Here is a 10,083-nt window from a genome sequence, read left to right as displayed (position 1 = left end):
GTGTGTGTGTGTGTGTGTGTGTGTGTGTGTGTGTGAGAGAGAACTGCTGCCTGTCTCTGCAGAAGGCAGAATTCTAAGGGGTTTAAAGGCACATTACACAGAAAACAAAGGTATAACAATCACATAGCCAAATGAGTCAGGGTTGTGAATAATCTCAATTAATTTAAAGCAGTATTATTAGAAAGTTGCTATTACCAAGCCCTGTGGAAGAAAGGAGGAGAGAAAGAAATAGACAATTTAAATTGAAATTGGGCTAATTTGGATTCAGTATTTTCAAAAGGGCAAAGAACTTGACTGTCAGGTATTATTGAAAGATTAATGCAGAATACTTCAGCTGTGTGTGTTTCACAATATACAATCCCAGTGCTGGGTATTAGGCCAGGATTTCTTATAGCATCATTTAATTTCTTAGTGGCTCTGCTTTATTTGATATGACTTTCCGTTAAGTTCCACGTGACAAACACTGGGCTTGATCCTGCACCATTAAAGCCACTAGGTGTTTACCAATGGGAACAGGACTAGGGCTGTGAAGTGGTTTGTCCATTGTGATGATAAAATAAGAACTGGTAGATTAGAACTAGTTCCCCAGTTGCATGTATCATGGAGATGTGTTTTATTAGGCTGATTTGTATAGATCTATGGATAGAAATTCAATGGAAAAAAGACATTAAAATGTTTAAGGCCTGTGTTTAATTTTTATAAATAGATTAATAATCTATATATTCATAGAATTAAAGGCCAGAATGGGCCTATAGCTGATCAAATCTGACTTTCTGTATAACAGGCCATTAAATTTCATGCAGTGACTTGTTTTCATTGAAGTATATAAATAAAAATCATTTGAAAGGTGTTCTGTTAAATACCTGGAAAGTACTCGTATTCAGAGAGAAATCAGCACAGAACAAAGAGATGCAAACCCATGAAAAGTCTTTATTGAACTAACACTAAAACACAGGAAAATGGGACTGAAAGTTCCACAAACACCTTTAGCTCTGAGTCTAGATCCACTCCTTTTGTACAGCCAATGGTGACATTGGTGTAACATGTATTACAGGTGGACGCATAGCTTTAAGAATATAGGGCCTGGTCCAGCTCTCATTGAAGACAATGACATGACATCCATGGTCTCCAGTGCTGATGGATCAAGCCCATAAGTGGCATAGAGCTGGGGCTATATGTTAGAGCAGTGATCCCTGAACTGTGGGGTGGCCCTCCTTAGGGGGGCATGGAGGAACATGCAGGAGGGCGAAGCGGGGCCCTACGAGGGGGCGGGGAAGGAGTGCCACCCAGCCCCGCTGTCCCCCAGCTCTGCTCCGGCCCTGCCCCAACTGTAGCTGTGGCCCTGGCTCCACTCTGGCCTCCAGCTGCAGCCCTGTTCCCTGCCATGGTTCAGCACCACCCCTCGCTCTTAGCCACTGGCCCCAGTCCCATTCTCAGCTGCTGCTCTCAGCCACAGCTCTGCTCCCAGCCTCCACCACGGACCCAGGCCTGGCTGCAACTCTGCTCCCAGCCCGGGGGGTGCAGACACATTCTATTAATGGTAAGGGGGGGCATGGGAGGAAAAGTGGGGGGATGACTGTGTTAGAGGGACACCGTTACTCTGGGAGGAGGTTCTAATGGAGGGAAAGAAGACAACCAACCAGCTGACTTCAGCCCTGCAGGAAGCCCAGACCTGACGTCTGGGCAGTGGGTGGGATGCCAGAGAACTGTGTGACCCTGGAGTGGCAGGGGCTTTGGGGAGTTAAGCTGTGGAAGGAAGGCAGGACAAGATACCAGCCCTGGAAGTTAAGGCGCGGGAGAGACTGTCTATGAAAGAAGGAACAAAAGCAATTTGAGGTTGGCAGTCAGGAAAAGCTTCCTGACGGAGAGATGGATTCGGCTGTGGAATGGATTTCTAAGGCATGTACGTCAAGAAAACTGGTCACCAGTCATTGATAGGATTGCCTAGCATCACATGTACATCACTTGTGTCCCAGCGATGGGCTTTATTTATTGTTCGATTGAAACATGCAGTACTATTGCTAGTGGTTAAGATCATGAAGTGAAAGCATTTAAGAAACATTATGGGGCCCAGGACAGGATGTGATCTGCTGCTGCAGTAGAGAGCCAGACTATCAGCCCTTTAATTTCATCATTTTTTATTTATATTGTGATTGTTATATCAGCAAGGGACAGATCTTAGTTCAGAGAACAGCAGAATGTTCACCTGCTGGGAGAATTCTCAGACGTCCCCATTTAATTATTGCACATCACTTCTCAATAGAATAGATCCCTCCAATTCATCACAGCTGAGAGAATGGTCATACTTTGAAAAGTGACTATATAAACTGTATTGTGGGCTCCCTGTGTATAATTTTTCTGGGACTCCAGATCAAATTAATTAAAATAAAAACAGGGTGTTTTTTCTGGCTGCCGACTCTGCAAACTCAGCCTGAGAGCCAAGAATCAAGCAGGGTTTTCTTCCCCTACATCACCATCAACAACAAAAGAACTGCACGCCAAATTCTGCCCTCAGTAACACTTGTGCAGTCCCATTCCCATCAATGGCTTTGTAACCAGAATTCAGTAAACAATGCTGTGGATGATGGGAAAGGCATATAGACTCTAGCTCCTTCTCTCTTAACTGTGCTGGCTCTTGAAGATGAGCAACATAAAAAACACTCAGATCTGTTGAATTAAAAAAGTGACCATTTTTACAAAGCCATGTTGCAGAATATAATGCACCTTAAATACATTATTAACAGAATAATCACAAGTATTAGAAATTGAACAAACGCAACAGCACTCTTCCTAATGCTCTACATGCTCATTTCTCAAGGTAATGTTGTGCTTTTCATTTCAAGGCTTGAATTTTCCTTCAGTGTAGCTGATGATGTGAGGGGGGACGTTTCATCCATCTCAATCTGTCATACACCACAGGGAGAGAAATGGTATGAGTGGGTGAGAACTGAATTGAATTCTGAGGTCTGGAGCCAGCATGCCTTCACCATCCAGAACAGAGAGAGATGCTAAATGGGGGGTTCCATATCATAGGTCTGTATTCAATCTTTCTTACTGGGATTCTATTAGTTATGGATGTTATGGGGACTGCCCAGATGCTACAAGGGCTTTATAAAAATGGGCTACCAATCCACAGTAACATGCAAGATGGAAAAAGATACAGAGCCAATGCAGTCAGTGATCTGGACCTTGTGTCCTGGTGTCAAGAAATCCCAGGCTGAGTAGACACATAACTACTGACCTCCAGAGAATGAGAGCATCTGGTCAGTGCAGCCTGTGTTGCCTTATGAATGATTAATAGGGAGAGACCAAACCTGGAACCATATATCCAGATCCCACCCTGAATGTCAGTGGCTCAGATACAATGAAACCGTAATCCAAACAGGCCTTTGTTTTGCAAAACACGTTCCAGTGTGACAAGTGTTTTCAAAACTCACCACTGGTGGTTCTCATCTCCAGCAATTAAATCCCTGGCCTAGTCACTGAGAAGGAGATGGGAGCACCTAACTGACAATTTGTCCTGGATATTTTAGCCTTTAAGGCCATCTCTGATTAAGACAGAGGAGAGGAGTCAAACAGTGCATGCAGAAATGGCAGGACTGAGATCTTTTTGGATGACAACAGAATAGAGAGCAGAATCCACTTACAGGGGTCAGATCCACTTCCACTGCTTTCCTCTGAAAAGCTGGATTCACCTACAACGAACAAAATCATAGGCTTAACCTTGGAAACTCAATTATTCTAACCATGTAAAGTGCTTTGAGATCTACTGATGAAAAGTGCTATATCAGAGCTCGGTATTATCATTACTGTTTAGTAAGTACTAAAGCCGCAGTGGTGTAACCCCTGGTCAGTGAGTGTTACATTCCCTTTCTCAGCCTGCCCCACAGAGAATATGAGTCTGTTTGCGCTCTGAGCTAGAGAGGCAGTAGAAATTCATGCTTTTAGCTGTGGAGGTACCTGGTTTGATCCCTGGTGTTGGCCCAGATGGCACTCATTACAGTGGAGAATCCCTTTAACACTCACTGGCTATCAGAATAGATCATCTACTGCTGAGGAGAGCATTTATATGGCACTGGATCCAGCCTGTCCTTTCCTGGGGCCAAATCAGGGAGCTGCTCAGGTTGTTGGTGAGTAGGAGGCTAAAATGTAGTGCATCGTGACGTATTCACATGCAAGGAGGGCACTAGGAGATGCTTTCACCTTGTCAGTCTCTCTCGGCAGGTAAGTAGTGAAATGGAAAGGTAATAACAAAGTAAAGAAAGAAACAGAATTAATTTACCCATAGGTTGCTCACTGGGCTCCCAGCCTAGCTCTCCACTGACTTGTCCACTAGGTTCACCACTTGCTTCTCCGCTAAGCTCCCCACTTGTTTGCCCAGATTCAAAGGCACTAGATTCCTCTAGAGAAACAAAAGACAATAATGTATAAATATGTATCTGAATTGGGTAACAACTCTCTCTTGGTAACGTTATTCTCATTCAGGGGGCTCTAGTCCCATGTCATCAGGGAATGAAATGTACACAATGTAAGATGTTCTTATTTGCTTCCGTTTTTTGCCTCCTTTTCTACCTCAACCCATCCTTGAGATTCAGAGGGATGCGATAGTTTTTCTCACTAGGATGTGGAGAAACCCTCTGGAAAACTGAAAGGCAAGGATGTTAGGGAGCCCCGATAGTAAATATGACTGCCATCCAGCAGAGTCCAAACTTCTGTGTGATAAATGGGGATCAGCCTGAACCTGCACCCCAGCTGCTACAGGCCTGTTGTGCTTTATTATAATTAGGCTGATTGCTAAGGAGGTAAATCAAGTGGCCCAGAAAATAGTAAAGGATGGATCCACTCACCAGATTTGTTCCCACTTATATCCTCTGTAAAAATAAATGAGAAGTTCATCAGAATAGACCAGAACTTGTCCAGCTCAGAAACGTTCCCCCATATTCAAGGCTCATGTCCTATCTTGATCACATGGATCTGATTGGGTGTCATGCACAATGAGAAGGTTACTGGGCTTAACCAGAATGTGCAGGAAACGGAACAGACCTAGACGTGTTTGGAGACTTGCCAAACAAGAGGTTTAAATACAAGTGATTTAAATCAGCAGCTCATTCCAAAAGAAATAAAAACAAAAGTTGTCTTACACCCAAATCTTAATCTTCAAACAGCCCATATTTAGGGGAACAGGGACTAACTGTGCCTTTATCTCTGATTCTTGTACAGCAATGAGCACACTCTCATTAGGTTAACTAATAATAATAATATTGAAATGACTGGATTTACTGTGCAAGAAGCACAGAAGGTTGTAAGAGCCTTCCGCTGGAGAAAGAGAATAGATCAAATTCATCCCTGTTTGACTCCACTGACGTTCATGATGTGTTCAGGTTACCTTGTGCTTGTATGAGAGCAGGCATAAGAAAAACAAGCAGGGCTGGGAGGATCAAGATCTTCTTCTGCATAGTTGGTACTTTGTATGAAGCCTCAGTATCAGGTAAAGAAGAAAGATGAAGGTTTTAGTGTCCAACTGAAAGGAGTTTTGGGTGTATGTAAAGCAAATCCCCAGTCCTGCCTTCTGAAATCTACCTGAAAACAAGAGGTTCAGGTTACACACATGTAGGATAATAAATATAAAGAATTAGAGTTAGCTTAAATTTGGTTAAGGAAATATACATGTGTTGTAAAGAAAAACCCTGAAAATAATGAGTTATAAGGCCAAAAGTAATGAAGTAGGGAAGATGTCAGGTTCAAAGAATAGCTAATGAAATAGTGGGGAAGTTCCTAAAAAAGAAGGCCTCCGACTGACAGGGGTGACTACAGATGGTTTTCAATATGACAAAAAGAATTTCTCTTTAAAGTAGCCAACATGGACCTTCCCACCACCCCTACCAGTGTTATCTCTTATGTGAACCCAGGGGCAATGAAAAGGTTGTTGGTCAGCGGGAAAAGGGGAAGAGATCAGGAGGAAAGACCCTGGGAAAAGTTTTAAATCGGATTTGGATCAGAATTGAAAATTAGGATGAACTGTCTCAAATTAGTTGTTAGTTAAAATGGTAATTAGCTATGACATCATTTGTTGAGTATCACAGAGTTATGAATTTGAGGGTTCTTTGTCAGACCCTACCTAAGCATGCTGGAGTATGCCAGAATGAGATGGTCATACCTAGGTCTGGCCTGCTTGTAAGTATACTGATCACATGCTTATGAATACTTTGTTACTGTATTGAGTGTAGTAAAATGCTTATTTTTTAGCTTTTTAGGCATGTGTAGAACTGTATAAATACCATCTGGCCTTCAGAATAAATAAAGGAATTTATGGTTACATTAGTGTTTGGTGGTTTCCCATATCAATAGTAATAATTAGTACAAATTAGAGTACTTCATGGAATAGATGATAGAGGAGACATTGATGCAGGATCCATGAACCAGAGCCCCATGTTAAACTCCAGAGATCTCTGCTTGATCCTTCCTCCTAGGAACATATGTGCTGATGCATCATGCCACCTGTAATTTATTACAGTTGTGTACTGTACACAACTGACTGCTACAGCTCAAACAGTGGAAGTAAGGGCAAAGCCCTTCAGAGTCTCCTCTCTATAAGATAATTCCCCATGTTCTGTTCTTTTCTTTCGGATAAATTACAGGTGGCATCAGCTCATATGTTCTCTATGTGGAACTACATTCCAGTCATGCAGATATCATAGAATCATAGAAGTGTAGGACTGGAAGGAACCTAAATAGGTCATCTTAGTCCAGTCCTCTGCACTCAAGACAGGACTAACAGGCATTTTCTACATCTAACTTCTGTGATCTGGTGCCAGGCATTTTAGCAGGAACACTGTTCTGTTTCTTTCCCAATGAGCAGACTTTGTTACAGTTTATCCCAGGAACTGAGCTCCCCAGGAAATGCTGAAGATAGCTAAGAATCTTGAATACAGAGTTTTCTGCTAATGGACAGAATTCATCCTCCCAGGGCAAGGTGTGAAATGTCACAAATGACCTCATGAAAGCTCTATCTCTTCAGAATTAACTTTGTACTATATGAGACAGTTTTACCCTGTCCCCTAATGGCCTGCTGTCTGTAAAGCAGACTGTAGGGACAACACACCCAATTCCCAAAATAAAGGGTTTAAATTTTTCCATATTAAGAGATTTCAGATACTTGTTCAACATTTTACTAGTTATCTTCCTCAAGTCACTAACATGTCTGTTCTAGGCTGTGCCTTCTGAACAAGGACACTCAACCCTGCTTGCATTCTTTTAATTATCTTGTTCAACCCTCACACAGCTAATACTATGTGGGTAGGTTAAGGGAGATAGCACTTATCAGGGAAGGCTAAGAGAGTGGGTAAAAGGATAGAGAGAAACCCTGAGACAGAACCATCAGGAATCAGAGCCATTGAACTGAGACCAAGGAAAAAGCCATGCCAATATCAGCTGTCAGAGATTCCAGACAAAAGATTTTTAGATAATCTCTCTCCTTTTTGGAGACAATTCCACAGTCTCAACAAATTTGACTCAGTATTTTGTATTTCTAAAGCACATTTCATCTAATGTTCTGAGGATTTTACAAACATTCATGAATTAATCTTAACACCCAGATGAGCATTATTATTTGCATTTTACAGATGGGGAAACTGAGACATACAGAGGTGAAGTGACTTGCCACGTTCAGCCAGGAAGTCTGTGACAGAGCCAAGAACAGAGCCCAAGTCTCCTGATGCTAAGGTCTGTGATTGAACAATAAGGGCATTCACCTTCTCAAATGTTTCCAAACAGGCAACCTATTTTTTCCTTTGCTAAGTTTCTTCCTATTTATACCCTCTTTGATCATTTATACAGTTCCTCCCCTCCTTGGCATTTCAACCCTTATTATTCAATCTTCTTCAGAAAGGTGACTTCCAGGTCTTTTCTAAAGTTTTATAATTAAGGAAGACTGGACAGCCTTTCCTTAACACTTCAGTAAAAAGTATTGCCATATAGCTCATCAGAAGAAAATGTCTTGAGTCAAAGAGGATATACGTGTGTGTGTGTGCGCGCGCGCGAGAGAGAGAGAGAGAGAGAAATTTTGTTTGCCAACTCCTGAAGGGCCAGAGATTAGATTATCCTGATGTGGAGCCTAAGACGCCATAGTCCAGGAAGCAAGCTGTACCTGAGAACTGCCAGACTGATGAATTAAAGACCTGATCAGCTGATCTGGTGACAACATCCAAAATGAAACCAGAGTTGAGCAGGGAATGAAAAGAACCCACTAAACCAACTGCCCATCCATAATCCATTGATTTTTCTCTGCCAGCAAACATCAACAGCCAGACGTTTCTGGACAGAACCTAAGACATGCTAAGTAGGTAACAAACACTGACATCTACAAATCACAAACTCAGCTAACAGTCCCATACATGCAGTAATAGACTCCCTCTGCTGAGAATGAGGGGGAGATTAAATTTTTCATCTGAAGATGTCTGAAACACTGTAATGGGCTGTGTGCCAAAGCCACATGCCAGCAGACAGATAAGGGAGCTTTGTCTGCCAATTTCTCAGTAACCAACCAAGATGATACTGTAAATCTTTGAAATTCACAATTCCTTATTTTAGTCAAAAGACATACACACACACACACAGCTCTCTGCACCATCGTTCATAGTTACTTTTCAGATGATTTGTCTCTCCACTGAAGATCCTTCTGCATCAACTCGATGCCTGGTTATCTGCTTAAGCGTCTGTCTGGCTTATAGTCAGCGATGATTTCTAATTGGTTCTGAAAAGCATTTCTCGCCTCCACATTTGCATATATGCAATTTATATGGATGCATATGATGATGTCTCTGGAGCCGCCCATTTCTGAACTGGTAATTTACTGTAAGGCCTAGGAATTTATATGGCTGGTACTGCAGGAGCTAGCAATGAGATTTTCCAGTACATAGCTCTTCTGCTGATTGTTATTTTTTGTTTCTGCTGGTTTTTGTTAACAAATGACATAAAATCCCATATAGTTTTAGAATCCATGGATTCATGGACTTCTCTTAGTTTTAACAAAAGGGACTATTTAATTAGGTTGGAGATTTAATTTGTTAGTGTAAGGTTATTTGAGATCCGTAGGTTAAAGACTGCTATTAATAAAAAGACAACCTCAACTTGAAATCTAGTCAATTTTTTTATATATATTTATTTCAGGTTCTTCAGCCACCACTTAGGCCTCTTGCCAATTCTTATGACTGTACAACCACATTGCCCTCCCCCCCCCCCCCCCCAATCCCCTCAAAAAAAAAAAAATGTTTCTCTCCTCTGTTGTGTGAAGTTACATCAGGTGTGATTTTTGTCCATGTATCTGCTGTGTGCAAAGTGAAGTAGTGAGTATGTTATGCTCAGTACAAAAAATTAATATCTTTGCCTTATCAATACTATTTTTTTTTTCCAGTTTTAGTACTATTTCCCTTAAGGACAGCTGCCAACAATGCAAGCTTGAGCTGTTTTTTCATAAAGCTTTTTATTGATTTCTGATGAGCCTATTGTAAACAATACAGTATATTGAAAACAAAAACATGACATAAATAGAGAGAGAGAGATAAATAGAAATAAATGTCCAAATACAGGGGCCCAATCCTGCATGTGTTTTTCATGCCGAACTTTCACTCTAGGACTGGGGCCTATAAATTTTAGACTACATAGAGAAGGTGGAAACCCAGAATTGGTATAACATAGGAATCTTTTATTGGACCAGCTTCTGTTGGTGAGAGAGACAAGCCTTCTTGTCTCTCTCATCAACAGAAGTTGTCCCAATAATAGATTTGACTTCACCCACCTTGTCTCTCTAACATCCTGCGACTGACACGGCTACAACTATATCACAGAGGGATGTAATTTAAGAACTAACATAATATTAAATACATCCGAGTCTGCACCTGATGGAGCTCAATTCAGGCTGAGGACAGTGATTTAACTTAAACTGATGAGTTTGGAAGATTAACACAAAATAAAGTGTGGCAGTAAGTTAGATGGACCGGGATGAGAGATTTACCTGGACAAGTAGTAAGAACAATTCAGCCTGAACTACTGGTAGCCTAAACAATGAGATGAACCTGGATAAGC

General features: G+C 41.6%; 1 protein-coding gene across 1 annotated transcript; it reads right to left on the bottom strand.

Moving 5' to 3' along the window:
• Positions 1–932: 932 nt before the first annotated feature.
• On the bottom strand, positions 933–5,560 carry LOC137164749 (chondroitin proteoglycan 3-like). Its single transcript, XM_067565682.1, has 5 exons — positions 5,387–5,560; positions 4,848–4,871; positions 4,283–4,402; positions 3,648–3,695; positions 933–2,903 (listed from the first exon to the last, which is right to left on the bottom strand). Exons 1-5 carry the CDS (start codon positions 5,454–5,456, stop codon positions 2,899–2,901), a joined length of 267 nt encoding a protein of 88 aa, XP_067421783.1. The 5' UTR covers positions 5,457–5,560; the 3' UTR covers positions 933–2,898.
• Positions 5,561–10,083: the final 4,523 nt, after the last annotated feature.

Source organism: Emydura macquarii, unplaced genomic scaffold (assembly GCF_026122565.2).
Source record: "Emydura macquarii macquarii isolate MOO-44397 ecotype Brisbane River unplaced genomic scaffold, CSIRO-AGI_Emac_v2 contig_2694, whole genome shotgun sequence".
NCBI classification, from domain to species: domain Eukaryota; kingdom Metazoa; phylum Chordata; order Testudines; family Chelidae; genus Emydura; species Emydura macquarii.
This window is presented reverse-complemented; position numbering and strand designations above follow the sequence as displayed.

Bases quoted from the DNA above. Each gene is read 5' to 3' on its own strand.
- LOC137164749 (XM_067565682.1), bottom strand. From the start codon at position 5,456: ATGCAGAAGAAGATCTTGATCCTCCCAGCCCTGCTTGTTTTTCTTATG. The intron at 4,872-5,386 runs GTAACCTGAACA...TTATTTTTACAG, and splicing joins TGCTCTCATACAAGCACAAG to AGGATATAAGTGGGAACAAA. The intron at 3,696-4,282 runs GTAAATTAATTC...TGTTCGTTGTAG, and splicing joins GCCCAGTGAGCAACCTATGG to GTGAATCCAGCTTTTCAGAG.